Here is a 22,864-nt window from a genome sequence, read left to right as displayed (position 1 = left end):
ATAATGCTCCACTCTTATTAGTATATATGCTTATGAGTTCCAAGATCGTCACAATTGCTAGAAATCTGCTGGTTAAACCTGTACCATTGGTATTTCTATTTTTTTTTCCAAGTAATATCATAGTTATTTATTTAAATTTGGTAAAGTTTTATTCGTTATACTAGGTCCACAAACCTCCTTTGTGACTAATAAAAATTTGGCATAGTATTGAAAAAAACATGAGTTGTGTATGGTTTTAGTCCCTGAAAGATACCAGAACCAAGGATTTGATCCCTAAAAGTTTTGTGCCATGGTTTTCGTCCTTCAATCACCATTCTGTCAGATGTTTTAGTCCCGCCGTCTTCTTGCCGGTACCAACCGTGACGGAAATCTCAAGTGGCGAAAAAGCTGGATTTAACTCCGTTAACCACCGCCAAATTGCCAAAAACGACGCCGTTTGTCTTTTTCGAACAGCTTCAGAACACTTCTTCGTGCTCGTGGCTTCCGAAAGACGAAGAGGACAGCGACAAGCGGGAGTAGATCATGACGAAATCGGAATCCAAGTCCTTGAGAAGGGGCATGTTGAGGGAGGAATCCGAGGAGCTCGAGGCGTTGGAGCCTCTGTTGAGGAAATTCTTGAAGGATTTCGAGTTCGAAAATGAAGACGACATCGAGTTCCTACAAGATGCAGTGGACTCGGCGGGGGCCTTGGCATTTGCTTCTGAGACTGCTTCTTCAAGCCTAGGAGCTCCCTCAACTGGCTGGAACACCTCTGAGCTTTGGGAGAGGAGAGTAGGGATCCATGGCGGACATATCGATACTTTTACGCCTCTCCGCCATATCCGGTGAGCTGACCTTCATCGAGGTCACGGCCTTAACAGAGGGCTTCAACAGTGACACCTGGAGGGGCACGAATTTTCCTTTGGAGAAGAGCTCGTCAGCGGGCAGCATTGCCACCGGATCTTCGAGGCAGAACTCGAAGTCCCCGCCGAACAGCTCTGGATCCGGATCCGGAAGCTGGTGTCCCTCGCCTGCTGCTGAAGAGGCGACAGGGGTTACCTCTGGAATGCAGTGGTAGAGGACATGGAGTAGTCGTCGTTAGGGGTGAAAGAGAGGCGGGTTTAGCTGAGCCAGCCGTAAGTGGGGTAGGACGGGGCGGGGAAGTTATCCGGCGACATGCCGATGTTGTTGACGCAGGCGGAGGCCATTGCCGGAGATCATGCAGGGGAGGGGTGGAGGAGGACCAAAAGATTGTTGCAGTAAAAGTTCTGAACATGTCGAAGATGGGAACAATCAAGAGCTTCTTGGTTGAGTGTGAGGCCCTGAGAAACATTTGACACGCAATTTCGTCAAAGTACTCACAGCCTGTTCAGGGATCGATGGCAGAGGTAATGATTTCAAAGCCCTCGTTTACGAGTTCATGGTAAGTCGGCCCTCGCCCTGAATCAGAGAGAGAGAGAGAGAGAGAGTTTTCAAGGAAGACAAATGACGTCGTCTTTGGGAATTTATGAGTGGTTAACGGAATTAAGTCCAACTCATCCGTCATGTGAGATTTCCGTCACGGTTGGCACATGCAAGAAGACGGTATGACTAAAACATCTAACAGAATGGTGATTGAGGGACGAAAATCGTGGCAAAAATTTTTGAGGAATCAAACTCAAGGTAATGGTATCTTTAAGAGACCAAAATCATACTTGATTCAAAAAACATCCCTAGCCATGTACGTATCATTGTAATAATACATATACACACATAATATGTGGTCAAATCAACTTTAGACCTATTTATTCACACACAATCTAGAGTGGCCCACCTCTAGCTTCTTATTAAATTGGAGTCAATTAGAATCAATCATCTCACTTGTACGTTCATTATATATATATATATATATATGTATATATATTGCTTCTAATTATTGTTTGACTAGACTTTAATCAACCTGGCTAGTAGAAGCCTTTTCTTCGTTAAAAGAAGCGATATTGCTAATAGCACGCTCATTTCGCCCATTGCGCGGCAAACAATGGATAGTTTTGGTTTTGGTTTTTTTTTTGGCTAAATAATGGATAGTTTTGGTTGATGGAAGAAGAAAAAGAATCCAACAAAATCTGCTCTGACCAATCTACACTACCAACTTGACTTAGTGCTGGGAATTATCTTATTGACTCCATCCCTCAAATTGTAACATGGTCATCAATCCTCGATAAGTATATGATGAGACATACGCGTACGAAATCCTCCATATGTCCTCTTTTATATGTCTCCATGATCTCTAATGGTATTGTTTTCTTCCATCAAGTTCTTCATACCAGATTTTGTACCATCGGGATTGTTATGATTAAGATTAATGATGCGACATCAAATCCGGAGATCGTGCACGATTCCTGACCACAATGTAGTGATTGAATATGATGGACACAAGCAATATTACATTTTCTAATTTGAGGGAGGGTTACATTCTGCCCTTTTGAAATGGACAGCCTTTGGATATACAGAAAAAACCACAACCTTGTATGGCAAGTGCAAGTGTGGTCAACCCCTCGATATGATAAGACTTTGTCGATTATCCCAAATTTTTCAGTACGGATTTTAAAAGTTTTATACTGTGTGAAACATTTTTAAGCATTTAAATCTCCCTCAATTTAATCTCGACCGTTCACTTTTTCAAGTTTTAAAATTTTAAAGACACCCAAAAAATTGTGATCTCATCCTTCAATTATATAAAATGTGATTATAGTCCACTCGTGTTTCCGTCGAGTTTTTAAAATAAAAAATATTAAAAAGTTTTTTATAAAAAAAAAAAGAGAGAAATCCTTCGATTCTGAAGATAGTGGCCCCAATTGCGACAATCACCCCCAATCGGAGTCACTGGCCTCGTCATCCCTATAGTTGCAAAATAGCTAAGGCAAAGTCAATATCAAGCCATAAGACATTGTAAGGGATGTCATTGGTCCACCAATAGTTCCACATTCTCTACATCCTCTTTATCCGTATAGTTTCACCTACATTGGTGGCAAGCTACGGCAAATAGCTGAGGCATTGCAGGGGTAACAGTTATGCTCGTATACTGCCTCACGACATCCTTAGGCCCAGGGCCCACGAAGAAGAACGTGTCCACAATCCCCGCCTTGCTCATCCAAAATGTATCAATCCGATTCCCTGAAGATGAGAGTGAAATGCCTGAATCTGCATCCTAACCTTCCGAAGAACATCTATTTGCATCCCGACTGCATTCAACCAAAAGAACCTAGAAGTTTGTCTCTATTTCCCATGGGAAAGCATGAAAGGAATAGACTCGTAACTGTAAATCCCAAAAGGTGAGTCGTCTATGTACGTATGTCCAAATTGAATAGTCTGTACGGTTCAGAATGGTCAATATTGGGGCCACAGGTCGACTTAAGGGCGAGGCTAGTGGCATGTTCATGTATCCCATAAAAAAAATCAGCTCCATAGATTGAAACATTGAAGCTGATGTATTGAGGACCTTAGGGCCTTGCATCATTGTGCCCTCTGAACCTTTTTTCCTAATCCTCCCCTTCTTTCTTTGCACTTAGCGGTTCAAAATCAAACAACCCCATGAGAGTTCATGGATAGTACTTTATCCCCACTAGAATTCTCAAGCGCATAGACCTCGAAAGGATCATGCCTAAGCACCGTCTCATACCAGTCTCTTAAGTTCACAATCGATGACAGTTCCGAGTCGCCCTATTGCGGCCACCACTTCCCCATTGGTCCACGCGTAAGGGCTAATTTATAACACTAGTTAAGGTTCGTTAGGAGGAAAATAGAAAAATAAAGACTATAGATACTTAAAAAAATAATATACAATGGACAGTCCATATTAAATAGGGGATCTAAGGGTTGATATTGTTGTTGTATGGTGTCGAAAATCTAAAAATCTACGATGTAAAAGCAGTTATTGATTATTGAATTGGAAACAAGTAAAAGAATCTTTTGGGTTTTGAGCCACGGCGGGAAAAATAAGAAAATCTTTGCTGAATTTATTTCCCTTTTATTGTTCATATTGATTTTTTATTTATTTTTATTTTTAATCACAATTTTATGATCGATGGTTGTTCAATGATCGATAATCTAGAAGCAAACTTTTTACCTGAAAAATATACCATTTTAGATTATATTTTATACATATAATTAAAATTGTTGTTGGGATGAAGGAGGGGGCGAGTGGGGTGGCTTTTCCCACCCTCAGCCCCCTCCCCCCCTTTTCTAACTCAACATTTTTTTTATTTTTGTTAAATTTAGGCCTATAAATATTTTTACAGGTGTACCTACTTGATATTCGGAAGTCCACTAGGTTTGATCAATTTAGACTTGAGCGAGGTTGTTAATTCACTATGGGATAAACCTCTCCCGATTATAAATCCTTTTCGATTACAAGACCCACCCCCTTTTCAAAAAAAAGTCAAATTTTTATTATTTTGAGGTATATAAATATTTTTTTTCCCTCGTGCATATTTGATATTTGGAAATCCACTAGGTACAATCAATCTAGGCTCAATCAATGTTGCTTACTCACTGAGAGATGAATATCTTGCAAATTAATTTAGGTTCAAGCGAGATCGACCTACTAAAAAATGAACCTATCGCAATCATGAAATTTATGAGATATAAGTAATATTGTCATTAAATCAAAAAATTCATGAAATTTTTTTCCGACCCACGGCATCACACCGGGTAGAATGCCCTAGTTATGCACTATATATGTTCTAATTTATGATGTTATAAAAGTAGGAAATTTCGTTCTCATATAAATTATTAAACAATTTATTCAAATTTGATTAATTTTTTTGGTAATAAATTAGATAATGAAAACAGTAAGCAAAATATATATATATATATATACTTAAATAAAAGTATGAAGTTTTCTCTAATTTTTTTATTCTAAAAATACCCATATACTCTAGTGAATTTTTGTTGCACCCTTTTGTTACTTTTTCATCGCATGCTTTTATAATGTTTATATTTGGGTTTTCTCTCTTTATCACTATCTTTTCTCCCCTTACATCAATTTCAATCAAGTAGCCCTTGTCGTAGGTACGTTTGTTCTATTTTTCAATATTGACTTATAATTTCCAAACTTCGATGCATTATATGTTTTCTGCCCCATGATTTCACTCAGTCTTTATCTCATGCACCCTTTCATGCTATTAATGGAAAAAATAAAAGTATGAGGTGTTTCTTCAACTTTTTTTCTATTTTTCCCTTACTTAAATAATGATTTTACAAAATTATCGCTTTAAATTATTAACAATATCATAGTAATTCTTGAAATCATCTTACCTTTTGGTAAATGTCCATTCATTCAAACAATATGAGCGAAACAACTTTTCAAATTACATTTCAAGAGACCCTTGTATCTCGTAATTTATACAACAGTTATTTTTTTATTATAAAATTATATCTTCTTTAGTATAACAGAAAAATATAAAGATTCGACAAAAAAATGAGAAAGCTATAATTTACTAAAAAGATAAATTTAATAGTTAAATAACTATAGATAAATCCGATCATCAAATACTATTTCATATTTGATTAAATATGATTTTCTAGTAAAATGATGTGTCTGCTAAAGGGATGTGACTATTTAAAGAGCGACATTTATTTATGCTATATATACATTTTAGTTTTCAAATAAATATATGAAAAATCATTTGAACTCACTTCTCCTTCTAAAACTTTTGTCCTAGATAGTTCATTAAAAAGTATTAAAAGATTCTTGACGTTGTTGCTCGAAAATCTTAATAATCGTGTTCTTATATTTCAAAGGATGTGTCATTCTTATAGATATCTATCCCCTTATAACTTATATATTCTTTATAGGTATTTGAAAGAGAATATTTACGTATGATTCTCCAACAACCCTTTATATGTTTTTTTTTCCTTCATAAATTTTACTCTTTTTTTATAATATCATAAGTTTCCCTCTATATTTCGAGATATTATTTTATTGTTAATTTTTTCTCCGTTCTCTTGTTCATATTTTTATAGGAAGCAGGAAATTCAGCGCAGGCGGGCCTTTGGCTGGCAGCTAACACCCGCCAACGACCTTGCCAAGCGTGTGGTGCCCTTCGATGAACCACCACTGGCATGATCTGCCTTTCTCTTTCATTCTTCGATCTCGTAAGTTTGCTCCTCATGTGTATATGTAATTGTTATATTTTTTATTATAGATTTTAGGTTTAACTTTTAAAATTTAAAAATATTCAAAATAGTGAAAATGTCTTATGTAAATATTTACAAATGTTATGTCATGTTTATACAAAAATAAACGGTTTGGTTTGAAAGAGAAAGTTTTTATCTTATTGTGTACTTATCCCAAGTGAAAATTGAGAAGAAATAAAAATTATAAGTGATTTACACTCGAAAGAAAATTAACAAAACTTTTAGGTAATTTTTTTACAAAGAATTAGAATTATAAAAAATTATATGATCTTTTTTTATTATTTTTGCTTTTCTCATATTTTCCTTTAACGGTGTTCACTGTTCTTGCTCTTGATTATCATGATTTTAATCCGACTTTCACTAAGGCTTTTTTTATAGGGTAAATTACAAAAAAAAACCCAAGTTTTGTAAAATGTCTCAATTTTGTCCTAAATTTTGTTTTGTAACAAAACAAACCATAAGTTTTCTAAAATGTTTCAAAAATGACCACCGTTATAACTTCCGTCAATTTTTGATGCTGATGGTGGGTCCCTTTAACAGTCCACGTAGGTCACACGTAGGGTAAATTACAAAAAACCCGTAAGGCTTTTTTTATAGGGTAAATTACAAAAAAAAAACCCAAGTTTTGTAAAATATCTCAATTTTGTCCTAAATTTTGTTTTGTAACAAAAAAAACCATAAGTTTTCTAAAATGTTTCAAAAATGACCACCGTTATAACTTCCGTCAATTTTTGATGCTGATGGTGGGTCCCTTTAACAGTCCACGTAGGTCACACGTAGGCTAGTGGGTCCCTTTAACAGTCCACGTAGGTCACACGTAGGCAAAAATTGACGGAAGTTATAACGGAGGTCATTTTTGAGACATTTTAGAAAACTTATGGTTTTTTTTGTTACAAAACAAAATTTAGGACAAAACTGAGACATTTTACAAAATTTAGGTTTTTTTTTGTAATTTGCCCTTTTTTATATTAATTAATTTAGTGCTCATGTTTTATTTTTGTGTATTTTAAAATTTATTATATGTATAGTACAACAAGAATATTAAATTAATGTATTTATAATGAATATTTATTACAATTTCTTTTCGATTAAATACTAGAATTAAACTTTTCTCCTTTTGTTTCAGTTAACTACTTCGAAAGTCCAACAAATATATAATAGTTTGGTAATGTGCAATGTTAAAAAAAATTGTACCTTCACTTCTTATATTAACCTTAAATTTTTTAATAAATAGACTTAATTCTTGCAAGAAAAATTGAATTAATTATTTATAATTTTTTATAATAAAAATTATGAATATACATTAATGATATTAAGTAATTCACATTTATTGATTTTGTATATTTAAACCAACAAATAAGATTAATTATTCGTGATGTCATATGATTAATTATATATATTTTTAATGAAATTTAATTTTATATATTTTATAGCATTTTTATTAGTACCGCGTCTTACCACTTAATTGAGAAACATTCCACGTGCAACACATGTGTAGATTCACTACTATACATATATGATTGTGTTTGAAAAGAGGAATGTACAGTGTTTAGACTACACAGTCCAGCTTTTTTTCTTTTTTGATGTGAATCATCTTGTATTTAAAAGTCCAATGGCTCTCGATTAATTTAGGTCCGAACAGGGTCGATTAATTAAATGATAAAGTTCAAAAAAATTTCATAATTGTGGTCATGTAATTAATTACCTTTTCTTATCTCACAATTAGCGGTAAAAGGAAAATATTCACGTTTATGCATAATGTATTTATATCCAGATATATATGTGATGTTTTATGTGGTGTGATTGAGATTAACCCTCGATCCGTTTGGATGGAGAAAAACAGAGGGAAGAGGGGAAGGAAGGGAATTTGTCTGGAAATGGGCATGCCGCCCAACGATCTAGAGGCATAAGAAATTGCTAAGTGTGTGCGTTTTTGTTTTTTTCGATTTAAAGAAGACTAATGAAAATAAACGAGAAGCATACATAAAATCTCTAGGTTTCCTAGGCGATGACGTATTTTAATGTGCACTATACTTCCTTCTTGCTGGCATGCATGCTTTTTATCCATATGAAATGATTTCTTATCGATAGAGAAAATATATCAAAACTTATCAAGTATATATTTTTTGTGGTATATATCTGCAACTTCTCAGGTGGATGCATATCAGGACATGCGGTAGGCGGCTGAGTGCATGATGACATTTGTGCAATGGTCGATTACATGATGGGAGAAAAACGTACGGGATAATGGGGGGAAAAAAAACGAAAAACAAAAAGTCTTCGTCCATGTATAAATAGAGAGTTAATTAACCTATAAGATCGATTCATAGTCAATCTTATATATATATATATATATATATATATAATTCGATTACATAATACTTATATGTTGATAGCAAAACCAAATCATATCAAGATCAAACTGTGGTGTTTGGAGTGGGCATACGGTACAGGCAGCCACAAGATCCTGTTTGGTGCATGACAACACATTCGCAAGAGGAGCAGAAAACGGATCGTGAAAGGGGCTTTTTATTTTTTTCTTTTTCTTTTTCATGAGCTGGTTTGCTTTTTTATCATTACATTGATGCGACAATTAGCGGGATTGGAAAGCCAAAGAAAATGAATCCCTCTCCATTAAATTCATGAGGCAAGGCGACAGCGACCTCAGGCCTAGGTACCATTAGTATAGCAAGCTAGGCAAACACGAGGAAGTATCGAGACGACCTTAGCTTGCATTGCCTAAGTATTAATGGGTTACCCAGTAATGTCGCCCCCCCCCCCCCCCCCCCCCCCCCCCCCCCCCCCATCAAATGTCGCACTGAGTGTACGTCGGGATTTGTTGGGATGATCTCTAGCTAGCTAGCTCTGATAATGCAATCATTTGTGCGCACTATAACAGCAATTTTATGATAAACCATTTGATATGTATTTATACAGGTACACATCAATCATGTATGGAAATACGTATAAGTGCCTGTTTGTTTATTACAATGATATTTTCATCCAACAAATATAATATTTTCAGACACAAAAAGTAAATATTTCCCAATTTTTTTATGTTTATAATAAGGGTAATATGGATGATGGGACTATATATATATATATATATATATATATGTATATATCAATATAAATATATGCCATGGGCACACATGCATGTACAGTGTATTTCTAATCCGTCTTTGGGCAATGTAGAGATTTGGGATGATAAGGCAAATCGATCAAAAGCACTTCCGTCTCACTTTCTATTTTACTCATGCAAACAAACAGGACTCACCACCACAATATATGTATATGTATCGACTAATAAAAGGGCAAGTGGCCAAGCTGTGGGGTTGAAATGACGACAATATATAAATGTCAATTGAATCCCTATTCATTCGCCATTTCTACTTGTTATGCATGCATAGGTACGTACATACATATATGGGGAGAGAGGAACTTGACAGTGTTCTTTTTAGGTCGACTCTGTTCATGCACAGGGGTCTAGGTAGAGTATTTTCACACATATGAAAAATCAAATCAAAACCCTTGAAATTCCAAACATATGAGGACCTGTAGTCACTGGCCATGTTGACTCTATTTCTGCACGCGTGTCACTTCCTTTTTGGAACCCTGATAATAAGGGTCGAACCAAAAACAACTTCTTCTCCGTACCTTCTTGAAAGATATACATATATAGTTGAATAGAATTATATAGGGCTTTTTACGTCAAATGATCAATGATTTATCCGTTTAGTCAAATATATCCTATATTTTTTTGTCAGATATATCTTATGATTTATATTTTGTTCGAAATCTATCCCGTTATTTTTGTTGTCGGTCAATGAAACGTTAGTAGGCTCCAAATCTATCACATGATTCTAATTTTATCCCAAATCTATCATATGATTTTAATTATTTCCTTAAAACTATCCAATGATTTTAATTTTTTCTCAAATCTATCCCGAATAAAAGAGATTACTGTAGCAAAACCGTTAGACGTTGACGGAAATATAACGGCGTGATATATTTGAAGCAAAATGTAAATTATGGGATATAGCTCACAAAAAAAAATATGAAATAAATTTGACAAAACGGGTAAATCATGAACTATTTGAAATAAAAATTTTAATTATATAAAAGATTTTTTTTTTTGATAAGTATATATAGGACTTGAAATAATAGTAATTGGGTGTTTTGATGTGACGTTGTACTTTCTCTGTACCAAATGGAGAGCCCACCCAGGGGAGGGGAGGGGATTAAATGTCAAAGGGTTAAAAAAGTCAACTCAACCCTCCATTAATGACAAAAAAGTGCTCCCTCCCTCCCATGGTGTGTGCCTGTGGGCAGGTTGCCGAGTTGCGAAAGATTTGTACAGATGGGACCTGTCGCCGCTGCCATTATCTCTATTTTTCTTTTTTCTTTTTTTTCTCCGAACTGTCCATTAATTCTTAGATTTTATTTCTTTCTTTCTTTTTTTTGTTATAAATAATTCTTAAGACTACATATATTATGTGTGGTATTTTCATGCAATTTGCATGACTAGTTGATCATCCTGCAATCCCATCTCTGTAGAATTCTTTCAACCACGAGTAGACGAGATGATATGATCTAAAAAAAATTAATTAGGTATGTCTTAGAGGACATTAGACTTCCGAATATCATGGTATACATTTGAAAAAAACTAGGTACGCAATTTGACTTATGAAGTTAACGAACTATGACATTGCTCGGAAATGCACCGAGTTACAGACTGGCATATGTAACATCAACAAGGTACAAGCTCATCTTATCATAACTTCAAAAGGCTTCTGTTGTGAAGTTATACATACAGATCGGGAATAAATCGAGGAGAAATGGACATCGGCTCTGTCTAGTTTCTAAATCAAAATTTTACTCAACTTTACTCTACTCTATTATATTATTTCATCAATTCAATAACGCAATCATTATTATTTATCTTTTTCTCCAATTAAATAATAAATTCTCTCACATACTTTTTTCTTAACCATTATTACAACTAATTTTTTAATACTAAATTTCCCGAACTATTCATTACTTTCGTCTTTTTCTTCAATTTTATGATAAATTCTATCACATGCTTTTTCTTAACCATTATTATAACTAATTTTTTAATAATAAATTTTCCTAATTACTTTATCTTCACTCGATGGAGTAGAGTAGAGTAGAGTTACAATGCTACTCCGCGGAACCAAACGCCCACTAATTGGGTCAGAAGCTCACACTGCGGCCTAAAGCTTTGAGATTTGTCAATTTTATTTTTGGTTAAAAGACGAGAATTCAGTAAAAAGAAAAACTCATCTTTGTGGTAGACTTGGTGATGTTTATGGGGCGTTGTGGCCTGGAACCAAACTTTGAATTGGGCTCCTGCTGGACCCATTAAGGGCTTCGAGCCTTAAAACTGTGGGCTACAAGGGAATGCAGCAAAACCCAATCCTTGACCTACATTGGGGGCTTAGACTTGGTTCCTTTTCCTGGGGCATTATTTCCAATTTGGGCCTAGAACCTGATACTGAAATGGGTTACTGTTGGACCCACCAGCGGCCTTGAACTCTGGGCTTCGTTGGTTACCATGAAGCCCATGCATGCTCTTTGTTTCCAAAACCAGTACAAAAACCAAACAGTAATCATCTGTGATTTCTGTTCGGCAAAACAAATAAAATTGAATGATTTATTCATTAATTTAACTTAAAAATACAAGAAGCTTATAAAATATCCAATCAAAGAAAGAAACCGCTCTAGACTCACTCGAGGAGATCTATATATTTCATTCCCAACCCATCATTGCGGTTGATTTTGCTCTACGAACCATCACGCTTAAAAGGGTTGTAATGCTACATTAGGTGACATCAAGTACCTAGCTTCTCTTTATCCCCTCAACTTCTCCCTCATAAACCCGGCCAGAACCCATTTCAACAGCCGGTACCGGTGCATACACTATATGTATAATACAATTGTGCCACAATCCCTGTCAGTATTTGTAGGAGCCGCGCTGCTCAGCAATATCCTGGTACGCCGCATTGACTTTAGGATACGCACCTTGCCGAGAATATGGACTTTGCTGAGTGTTTGGAATAGAATATGAATCTTGTTGCTCCCTTATGTTCTGATAAGAGCCGTGTGGAGCATTTGTGGGATGGTAAGAAGGAAATTGTCGAGAGTTAGTGCCGGCTGCAGCTGAAATCATGTATGGCTCATACATGCTTTGCACGACAGACCTGTGACTGTCGAAATAAGATTCGGATCCACTAAGTTGAGGATCTTGATGCTTCATCCTTCCTCCAGCAATCTAAAATTTCATACATCAAAGAAGTTGAGATCGTTAACTACTTCTTGGGCATGGGGAAATCCCGGTTTCATTTTCTCAGTATAAAGGTAAAAGATTACTTCACAACAGCAGGAGCACAAGGTACCACTGGAGACAAACCTCACTTATGTTTGAAATTTTTCTCCCATCCACTCCCGTAGCAGAACCCATAGAACTGTTCAGAACTCTTAACTCCACATTGCTGCTGACATCAGGGTATCTAGATTTCAAATCAAAAAACTCAGTCGCTCAATCAACAGCCATATCTCAATGACAAACACTCCAACAGCAACATTACCCAGAAGCTGCTCGGGGTCCCGGGTAAATGTGTGGCTCGTATTCATGTCCACCACCACCCTTCATACCGGGATTAGAAGAGGGAAGGAACCCTGCCGCAGCTCTTGGGCCTGGGTAACCACGTGGTTCATAGTCATGCTCACCACCCTTTGCAAGGGGAAACAAACAATTAGCCATGTCAAAACAACACGGAGGTGACTTGACCTATCGATGTTCCATTTGAACTAATGCACAACAGGAAAGGCTAATTTCATATTAGTTGCCTCTGATGGTCATATGGTCAGCAAGATTGTCATTCACGACTCTCAGCACAAGCTCACAAAAACAGACACTAATCACACGCAACCCTCTGCTGTACATAGTTCCTAAGAGAATAACTTAGTAGATGTGTTAGCCAGATACCTTATAAGGTTCATAACCTCCAGAGCTCCCTGCTGCTATAGCTCCTGATGACAATGATCTTCCAGCAGGAAAGCTTCCTCCCGATGCTAATCTCAGAGGAGGTCCAAGAGGAGGAGGCCCGTTTCCAGCATTTGAGTCCCTAAGTGTCCTAACTCTAAGCCTTGACAAAATCTCTGCGAGAGCATCTCTAGCAACAGCCAAATTTCCAGAGACCTAGACATGAAGCTGAGAATTGGTTCATAAATGGAAGTCCAAAGTCGAACAAGATTAGAGAGTTATTCATCATGAAAGGCATTATGCAACTACACCACCTGCACAAGCTCCTCGTCACCGTATGCACAACTGGGTTTATCATCCTTGGAAATGACCCGGATATCTGCCCGAGTTCGTCTCCTCATCTCATTAATGACATGACCTCCTTGTCCAAGGATGCAACCGACCTTACTAGACGGAACAAGAAGTTTCGTAGTAATGGTGCCTCCCTCAGAAAATTCACTTGTTTTATTCTGAAGCTGAAGAATCGCATCAATGGTTTGTGATCTAGGGTTCCAAATAGTCTGCAATGATGTTCGACATTAGCATACTGTTTGCATAAGAATTTGTATACAGCAGCTTGGCTTTCTAAAGTTAAACAAACCAGTGGTACAAGGATATATAAGTGAGATACTATCTTATGCTGAAAATGGCAGACCTCAACAGCAGAAACAAGAATTACGCGTTCATCATCCTCATTTGATGCATCTTCGACATGAATACTGGCTCCAGTCTCCTGCTCTAACTGTTTCACATTGCAGCCTCCCCTGCCTATTACTCCTCGAATCTTTTCGCCAGAACACAAAATCTTCAAGGAAAACTCAGAAGGTTCCCCTACTGGTCCAGGTGGAACATCATCATAACCCCCCTTGACAAAGCCAGAAGGCCGTTGCCCGTGTTCACCCATCCATGGTGTTGGTCGCATGCCATAAGGATCTGAGTTTCGGCCAGTCCACATGGGGCTTCCAAGAGGAGGAACATTTGGCATAGGGCCTCCTGGATGATGCAACCCATGCCCAGTGCGCAACATTGAACGGTTCAACAGTTGTTGGTCTTTGCGGGGATTCTGGTGGAGTCGCATAGAAACTTCATAAAGAGCCCTCTTTGCAACATCAGGTTTACCTGTTATCTGCAGGGTAGTTTCCAGATAGAGTCAGTACAGTAGGACTTGCATGATATATATATATATATACACATATTTGGAAGAAAGCTTCAAGCGATCCGAATTATCCTTTCAAAATGAAGAAGTGCAGCAAGCAATTTCACCATGAAGGATTTGGCAGGTTGAACTTAATAAGTGTAAGGATTCATGCATCCAAAACCACCTGTGTGGAACCATGACCAAAAAAATTCCAAACACAAACTCGGGTAGAGCAACTGAGTAAGCGAAACATACTTGGGCAATTCACCTCATTCAGCAATACAAAACACTGGTCGCTGAATGACCAAACCATCTATAAGACATTCATTTCATCCTTGCCTCAGCCATGGTCACTAAACTATAGTTCTTTTTCTATGTTTCACCTTACTTCCAAGAATGTAATTAATTATCCCCTTAACATTTTCATGTGCAATGGTAATTGTAATTATATGTATATAAAAATTACTACGTACTTCATAGAACTTATAAGAGGGTAGGTGGTAAAAGTGCCAACCTCTCTACTTAAAATGTCTTTATAAAACTGAAGCCCAAGTCTTGTAAGGAGTAGTAGATGAGTTTAGTCTTCTGTAATTGTTCTTAGGACCTAATCAAACTCAAAGAAAAATTTTCTTTTAGTTTCATCATTACATATACAAAGGCAGCAAATGCAAGTATCAGCTGCAACCTACAGAAGAAGGGAAAATCAAGAACATAAGAAAAATCTACCTGGACCAACTCGTCAGTGCTCATAGCACAAGTAGGAAGGTGTTGTGAAGGGAGAACACGAATGCCTGCACCAGTTTCTTTTCGCAGTGTTTGAATCACGTCTCCTTTTCTGCCTAGAAGACACCCCACCATATTACTTGGAACTAGAAGCCGTATAGTGACATCACTGCTGTCGTTATCATCGTCAAAAGTCATTCCACCAAAAAGATCTTCCTCAAGTATCCTATCGTGCACTTTCAATAGAGCATCTTGAGCAGCACAATATGGCTCCATGTCTCGCTCTTCATTCTCGGCACCAGAACCTTCTTCATCGCCATTTTGCTTCTTTAAAATTGTAGTAGGAGAGCTGTAAATTATAATTACTCTTTCATCAGATCCAGGAACTGCATCTGAAACAGTAATCTTTGCATGGGTCTCATCTCTCAGGGCTTTTATAACGCCACCAGCTTTGCCAATAACACTGCCAATTTTATTTGAAGGGCATAGTATGCGATACACCGTGTCAGCGGATTCAACAGTCCCCGAAGATCGTTCATGATTAACATTCCTTACTTTCTTGTGGTTCAACCCTTTCTTTTTAAATGAACCTGACCGTTTCGTGAACAAATCTCTGTTGTTCCTGTCCATTGTCCAATCAGCGAATATATTGATAACACAGGTCAATACTATACGTCAAGGGAAACACCTGCCACAGAAAGGGCATACAGGATTAAGGACGAGAAAGATAATATACAAAATTAAGAGCAGATGAAACCAGCAAGTGTTCCATTAACCAGCGCTCTCAGAAGATACCCACAAAGATCCAAATGTAAGAGCACAACTAAATCATAGCGTGCGAATTTCCCAGAAGTAAATGCTTATAGGTCAAGGGAAGGGAAACACCCATAACTTGCAATGCTCGATCTTTTAAGAGTAGGCAAAATCATAGTGTGCGAGTTTCCCAAAAAAGTGCTGCCAAAGGATTCAACTTTGTTCCCACAGACTTCAATTTGGAACTACAATATGTCTACAGAAAACTTGAACTCGATTCCCTACTAACAGTGCCATTTACGCCCGTCCCGCGAAGAGTAGCAAAAATTCGAGCAGAGAATTCTGAAAATGAGCTCAACTTCTCTCCACCAGCCTCTATATATATATATATATATAAAATACCTCTCGTACAATTCAGCTGGGAATATGGGAAGAAGGCCAGAGTGGAGGCAGTGAATTAGGGCTTATCAGGACAAAGAAAGACACTTGCGCAGAAAGGTGGACAGGTAGCTGAGCTATGAAGGAAAGGCGTGAAGGCGAGAAGGAGGGTGACTGAAACTGAAGATGTAGCTGCCGGAAATCGTCGGAAAGTGGCCGTTCTCTCCATGGCCTGGGCGAGGAAAGCGGGGAGGAGAATAGGGAAGGAGAGTAGGGACGCGATCAATGGATGCATCTTAGCGGGCAGCCCCCGTTACTGGATTCCGATCCGAACTCGAAGAGAATTGGGTCGACCCGTAGATAGGATTTGGGCTTGAAACTTTGAGCTCTTCGTTAATTGGGCCACATCTCTTGAGCCCGAGAACAACATAAACATTAATGTAATGGTGTCCCAAATATGAATCTAACCAAAATAGGCATGAGCAAAGACATTATTAAGGATGCCAACCGTGAGGTGAGGATTCAATAGAGCGAAACACCGCCCTGTCGGACATTTTATCGTAGCAGTTTTTCGAGTCCTTTCTTCTATAGGCAGCAGACCCAGCAGTTCTCGGCTCGACTCCATTCTTCTGTAGGCAGCAGGGTATCATCATGCAGAATACCTTCTCAACTATTATTTGAATGTCTAATTTTGTTGAATGTATAGCTGCACTTTTGCATTGAATGTCTAATTATGTTAAATGTATAGCTGCACATACGCATTGAATGTCTAATTATGTTTTTAAGTGTACAGCTGCACATATGCTATGAAGGCGCATTCTTGCTCGAGGGGTCTTTACCGTCGATGGACAATCCCGGGGCATCAATGCTGAAACCCTTCCATCCTATTATGGTCTCTTTAGATACTTCAATTTTTTTTTTTATTACATAGAGATAGAAATGTGTTATTTAAGGTTGACCTCGCAAGACCATTTCGGATCAAGTTTTCGACAACTGACTTATCTGTAATCGAGCTACTGCATTTTCAAACAAGAATGCACATCTGATGAGGACATGCAGAGTCAGTTTGTTAAGGCAATAAAAACGAGATTAGGCCAACTTGGATGGATGGATAAAAAGGTATACCTCATGCCTGTATCTGTAAAAACATTTTGTACACCTCAGTCTTTCACCACTACCTTAACAAGGGGAAAAGCAAAAAAAGAAAAAAAAAATGAACCCCCAAAAAAGAAAAAAGAATAAAAGGAGGGGGGGCAAAAAAAAAACAGAAGGAAATTCCCAACCTAATCCTATCAAAATTAATTAACAGAAGCCCATGGGGATCCAAGACGGGCCTAATTAAAGCCCCAACTCCACCTTACAGTCACCGCCACCCACTGGGGACCCACATTGTTCGAACTTTCTCTTTTTGACCGGGACCACGTGGGGTGCACGCGCCACCGGCTCAAACCCAAGGGTCAGCTCAAGCCCTATGTCCGGCGTCCCCCGCACTTGCACTTGCACTTCCTCCGTCTGCGGAGCCGCCGCGGACTCGGTCTCTGCCCTGAAGAGCAGAGCTGGCTCTGCCGTCTCCTCCGACACTATGCTCTCGATCTCCTTGCTGTCTCCGTCCATGTTCGCCGCTGGCTCCGACTGGTGGCTCAGGGACGATTCGTGGCTCGTCGACCGGTTCGGCTCGGCCTCGGGGGAGGGTTCCGGCTGGGGCTTGGCAGCGCGGCTCGGCTTGTTCTTCCCCCCGCTGCGCTTGAACCTGCAGCGGGTCTTGGGGCGGTGTAGGTCGTTGGAAGCGGCCGAGTTCTCGTCCTTGGAGACGTGGCGAATGTCGTAGGCCTTGAGGGGCGGGCCCTCGCTGGTGACGGCGGCCTCGGAGGTGATCGGAGTGATCGGGGCGCCCTTGAGGACGGCTTCCACGGCAGCCTGGCAGAGCTGCCAGCTCCCGGACCACAGCAGGCCCACCGACCCGTAGATAGGGTTCACGATCCGCCCGCAAGCCTCGTACAGCAGGGACCTGAAAATGGCTGCAACAGACAGAGCCGTCAGTGAAGGAAGCCCAAACAGAAGTTAATGCGCCGCCTTAAAAAATAAAAGGCATCATCTTTCCCAATTTCCTGCGGTAAAAAACGAAGCCTTTGATCCTTAATAGATCAATTCCGCATATTTGCATGATTAAAAGATTGAGTCTTTCAGAAAAGTTCCACTTTTTGTCTGGGCGGAGGAGGGAGAGAGATGTATACTGACCAGGGCGGAGGTGCTCGGGGCCGGCGTTGATGAGATTCATGAGGCCAGCGCGGCCGTAGAACTTGGCGAGGAAGACGGTGGCGTTGGCCTGAGACTCAGGGCTCTTGATCCACTGCAAGCAGGGCCTTATGCTGCAGTTCTCGCTGCACCCTTTTCGCAGGACTCTGCATCCATTACAGCTCATCCGCATTTTCGTTCTCTGTACCTGTGCTAAACCTAAGCACTCAGATTGGATCGCTCTTATCTTACTTACAGTTTGGCCCGAGAGCAAACAGAGGCAGAAGAAGAAGAAGAAGTAGGGAGGAGGGGAGAGTTGCAGATGGGGAGAGAGAGAGAGAGAGGGAGAGAGTCTTTGCTCTTTGGGGGTCGATTGAGTTTGAAGGGGGGAAGGCGGAAAGAAGGAGAAGTTTGGGAGGGGTATTTAAGTGGGGAAGAGGGGTAGCTCTATATCTATATATCTATGTATCTGTATCTTATAATATATGGTAAGTGGCCGCTGAATTTAGGATTTCAGGTACTCCCCCGGAACCGCAGCTGTTTCTCTTTCTCTTTCTCCTCCTACCCCTCCTCCATTTTTGTTTTTATTATTATTAAATAATATTTATTAATTTATTAATTCAACCAAAAAAAAAGAAGAGAAAATTGACAAATTAATCATCTAGAAATGCATGTTACATCAAATCAAACCTCAAAAATTTTTTTACGTCAAATTGAACCTTGAGAGATTAAGGTGATGTTTGGTTTCATAGTAGGATTTTAAAATCAAATTTTGATTTTGATTTTGAGTGGTATAAATGGGGCCCACTCTTTGACTTTGTATGAGTTATGTTGTTTTGTTGTGGGAAAAAGTGATAAAAATGGGACCCACTCTTTGACTTTGTATGAGTTATTTTGTTTTGTAGTTGGTAGAATTAAGTTAGAATTGTGATTCTAAAATACAATTGCGAAACCAAACAGGCCCAGTGTACATCAAATCTGACCTCAAAAATTTTTTTACATCAAATTGAACCTTAAGAGATTAAGTATACATCAAATTGAATCTTGAGAGATTAAGTGTACATCAAATCAGATCTCAAAAACTTTTTTACATCAAATTGAACCTTGAGAGAATAAGTGTGTATCAAATTGAACCTTGAAAGATTAACTATACATCAAATTCGATCTCAAGAAATTTTTTACATCAAATTGAACTTTGAGAGATTAAGTGTACATCAAATCCGACCTTCCGTCAGAATACCATCCAAAAATGAATTGAAAAATTTGATATAGCATTCAACAGCTAATGTGGCATTGTTTGATTGTTTTCTTTCATTTTTAAAATTATTTCACAATTCTATCTGACTTAAAAAAGTATTCCCTACAGTTCCCTTACTTTTCAGTCGGAGGCGGGAAAAACTTCTTCCTCTCGGCGCGTCCTCCTCAATCGTCGGTGCTCTCAGCGGAGACTCGTCAATCATTGCCACCATAATTTCTTTGTCACCCTCTCTCTCCTTGTCTCTAGCTCTCTACGCTGAGAGCACTAGCGATTGAGGAAGAAACGCCAGGAGGAGGAAGTTTTTCCCACCTCTGACTGAAAAGTGAGGGAACTGTAAGAAATACTTTTTAAAGTTAGATAGAAATGAGGAATAATAAAAAAATGGAAGAAAATAATCAAACAATGTCACATTAGCTGTTGAATGCCAGATTTGATTTTTTCATCCATTTTTGGACGACATTCTAACGAAGGTCAGATTTGATGTACATTTAGAGTGCGTTTGGATTTAGAGTTGAGTTGAGTTGAGTTTTGATTTTAATTTGTTTGTAATGATTGTATTGTTGAATTATGAGAAAAAGTGTGAAAAAGTAATAAATAATTGAGTGAAAGTAATGATTAAGTAATGATTGTGTTGTTGAATTATGAAAAAGTAATGAATAATTGAGATAATTTAATATTAAAAATTGAATTAAATGGTTAAAAAAAATTAAAAATAAAAAAAGTAATGATTGTGATGTTGAATTAAAGATAAGTTGAGTTGAGTTAAAAAATTCTCAAAAAACAAACACACCCTTAATCTGTCAAGATTCAATTTGATGTAAAAAATTTATTGAGATCGGATTTAATGTACACTTAATCTCTCAATGTTCAATTTGATGTATACTTAATCTCTCAATGTTCAATTTGATGTACAAAAATTCTTGAGATCGGATTTGATGTACACTTAATCTCTCAAGATTCAATTTGATGTAAAAAAAATTTTTATGTCAGATTTTATGTAATATACATATTTGGAGAACTAATTTGTCAATTTACTAAAAAAAAACTGATATCTTTCTTTTACCACATCCAGGGAAGACAGGATCCATATTTCACTGGCCATCCAAAGCGCGTGGACTCACCGCCCAGCAGGAGCGAACTGTTGCGTTTCTCCGTAGGCTATGCCAACACACACGGGCTTATTATTATTATTGTCGTCCTCTAGTGCTTTGCTTCCGAGCTCTTCCTATGCCATTTTTTGTTTTGGTTTTTCCGTGAGTAATTTATTACGTTTACCGTCAGATGCGAAGATTTATCCTCAGCTGGTTTGCTTGCAGTACCGTTGCTCTTTACCTTAATCGGGCCTAGTAGCACACCAAGTCGACTAAATTAACTTATATTGTGGAGTCCGTTTACATTTATTTATACCATCACACAGCAAGCATTTTCTTGTATCAGTTTACATACATGTGATTGAATCGCTCAATCGATATTGTATGTTTCCACCACAAAGTTTAAGCTCCATTGGCCTGTTCTATTAGAGGGATGGACGCCACTAGCTCCCTCCTTTTGGCCTTTGGCTTTATGACGAAAAACTGCCCTCCCGGACGTCCAATAATTACGAGACACCCGAGTAAAAGTCCCTGTCTAGGTGAGGGTATAACCGTAATCTCACGGCACAGGACAGGTATTTGAACTTCGAAGGATGAGGGACGGGGACGGGACGCCATGCAAGTGGGTCCAGGAGGGCCCGAAGCAGAGCAAGCGCGTGGCGAGCACGTTCAGGTGTCAGAGTGCGGTCGAATCGCCACATACAGGAGGTCAGGGAGCGGGGCCCGCCCAGCTCCCAGTTTCCCCTTAAAAAATAAATAAAGAGTTAAAAATGAAGATGGGCTCCCGGTTTTCGGGAGGTGAAACCAGCCTATAACAAAACCGGTAGCCGGTTTCTGGTTTCGGGACGGGACTGTGGGCGCGCTACTCTGTACGTGGTACTACTGCAAGGGACCATCGCCAATGGTTTTGGAGGTGCTGATCTTTTTCGTGCTTATCCAATAAATTAGGGGAGGGAGGGACTTTTCTTTTCTTTTCTTTTCTTTTTCTTCTTCACGCAAGTGGGGATTTTTCTTTTCCCCTCTTTTTTTCTCCCAAATATTATCCATTTTATTGGATCACATTAGATTTCAATTTATCTATCAAATTAAGTAGGAACAGTTTAAGCTAACCAGATTTGATCGGAAGAGTCCCGGTAGCACCAGCAATGTCATGATACAATTCTAATAAATAAGTATATTTTGAGCGAAATTTATTATATGTATTCTTATGATATAATTATATTCGTTATGATTTGTGCACCGCAACCGCAACTTAATTGTTTCACATCTCTTTATCTTATAAACTTTAGCTTCTAGGAAGTCTTCTATTCGGACTTGAGAAACTTACATCCTGTTGGCTCCGACAACTATGCAGGATGCACAATACGCCTCTGTCATAATATTATTTAAAAAATGCGACAAGCAAAATCAATGGGCAGCTATCAAAAAAAGTAAGACAGGGAGCTTCACATTTTGCTTATGACAAAGGCCATACCAACATGCCACTCTCATGGGGCGTTAAATCCACACAAGTTACAACTATTCATGTTTCCCATATGTGCTGCTCTCCACGAGCAGCATGCTCCATAAGTTTGAGAAGTTATTAACTTGAATGAGACGGTGTTGTCATGAAAATTCTATGAAATTTCTTTAAAATAGTAAAATTGCTTTATTTTTGTTGAGGATAGTAAATCCTATCCTGCATAATAAAAATAGAAAAGACGATATTGGATTTATAATAAATTCTCGAGCCTTTGAGTTAGGAATGGGTCCGATCACTTTTTTATATATATGTGTGTGCGCATGCATAGTGAAAATTTTGCCAATGTTAAATCATAAGGAATTAATATCCAACAAAGAAAATGTTAATCTGCGACCTGGTAAATAGTAAATACAATTGAGAAAATTAAAAATGTATCTAAGGAAAGCAGTATGATGAGCATACCCAGCTATTATTGTTCGGCGTAGTTAAATGAGTCAAATCACTTTACCAGATTGAATGTCTTTTTAACAAACTCTGATAGGTGGGTTGCCACGATAATGTGGAAGAGCTCAATCTCCTAATGTCGTTCATATGCAGTATGTGCCCGGTGGCCATGTCGTCA

The 22,864-nt window shown here is 38.3% G+C and overlaps 3 protein-coding genes across 5 annotated transcripts; all 3 read right to left on the bottom strand.

The window, feature by feature from the left end:
* Positions 1-455: 455 nt before the first annotated feature.
* LOC116207776 lies at positions 456-1,187 on the bottom strand. The gene is made up of 3 exons (XM_031540871.1): positions 1,160-1,187; positions 835-1,040; positions 456-740 (listed from the first exon to the last, which is right to left on the bottom strand). Exons 1-3 carry the CDS (start codon positions 1,185-1,187, stop codon positions 456-458), a joined length of 519 nt encoding a protein of 172 aa, XP_031396731.1.
* Positions 1,188-11,817: 10,630 nt separating this feature from the next.
* On the bottom strand, positions 11,818-16,480 carry LOC116208324 (KH domain-containing protein HEN4-like). Of its 3 annotated transcripts, none has more exons than XM_031541698.1 (8): positions 16,221-16,480; positions 15,069-15,753; positions 13,860-14,330; positions 13,480-13,725; positions 13,169-13,381; positions 12,768-12,913; positions 12,590-12,689; positions 11,818-12,451 (listed from the first exon to the last, which is right to left on the bottom strand). In XM_031541698.1, exons 2-8 carry the CDS (start codon positions 15,693-15,695, stop codon positions 12,134-12,136), a joined length of 2,121 nt encoding a protein of 706 aa, XP_031397558.1. In that variant the 5' UTR covers positions 15,696-15,753; positions 16,221-16,480; the 3' UTR covers positions 11,818-12,133. The 3 variants fall into 3 exon arrangements, with proteins under 3 accessions (XP_031397558.1, XP_031397560.1, XP_031397559.1); XM_031541700.1 differs by having other exon boundaries at positions 12,590-12,671; XM_031541699.1 differs by lacking the exon at positions 16,221-16,480 and adding an exon at positions 15,958-16,161.
* Positions 16,481-17,300: 820 nt separating this feature from the next.
* Positions 17,301-18,873, bottom strand: LOC116209521 (LOB domain-containing protein 40). Its single transcript, XM_031543178.1, has 2 exons — positions 18,435-18,873; positions 17,301-18,214 (listed from the first exon to the last, which is right to left on the bottom strand). Exons 1-2 carry the CDS (start codon positions 18,622-18,624, stop codon positions 17,535-17,537), a joined length of 870 nt encoding a protein of 289 aa, XP_031399038.1. The 5' UTR covers positions 18,625-18,873; the 3' UTR covers positions 17,301-17,534.
* Positions 18,874-22,864: the final 3,991 nt, after the last annotated feature.

This window comes from Punica granatum, chromosome 5 (assembly GCF_007655135.1).
Source record: "Punica granatum isolate Tunisia-2019 chromosome 5, ASM765513v2, whole genome shotgun sequence".
Taxonomy (NCBI): domain Eukaryota; kingdom Viridiplantae; phylum Streptophyta; class Magnoliopsida; order Myrtales; family Lythraceae; genus Punica; species Punica granatum.
Note: the sequence above shows the minus strand (reverse complement) of the source record. Positions and strands in the feature narration are given on the sequence as shown.

Bases quoted from the DNA above. Each gene is read 5' to 3' on its own strand.
- LOC116207776 (XM_031540871.1), bottom strand. From the start codon at position 1,187: ATGGCCTCCGCCTGCGTCAACAACATCG. The intron at 1,041-1,159 runs GCATGTCGCCGG...ACTGCATTCCAG, and splicing joins CGCCTGCGTCAACAACATCG to AGGTAACCCCTGTCGCCTCT. The intron at 741-834 runs GTCAGCTCACCG...GAGGTGTTCCAG, and splicing joins AGGCCGTGACCTCGATGAAG to CCAGTTGAGGGAGCTCCTAG.
- LOC116208324 (XM_031541698.1), bottom strand. From the start codon at position 15,695: ATGGACAGGAACAACAGAGATTTGTTCACGAAACGGTCAGGTTCATTT. The intron at 13,726-13,859 runs GTCTGCCATTTT...ACATCATTGCAG, and splicing joins TTCTTGTTTCTGCTGTTGAG to ACTATTTGGAACCCTAGATC. The intron at 12,690-12,767 runs GTAATGTTGCTG...TTTGAAATCTAG, and splicing joins GGACCCCGAGCAGCTTCTGG to ATACCCTGATGTCAGCAGCA.
- LOC116209521 (XM_031543178.1), bottom strand. From the start codon at position 18,624: ATGCGGATGAGCTGTAATGGATGCAGAGTCCTGCGAAAAGGGTGCAGC. The intron at 18,215-18,434 runs GTCAGTATACAT...TGTCTGTTGCAG, and splicing joins CCCCGAGCACCTCCGCCCTG to CCATTTTCAGGTCCCTGCTG.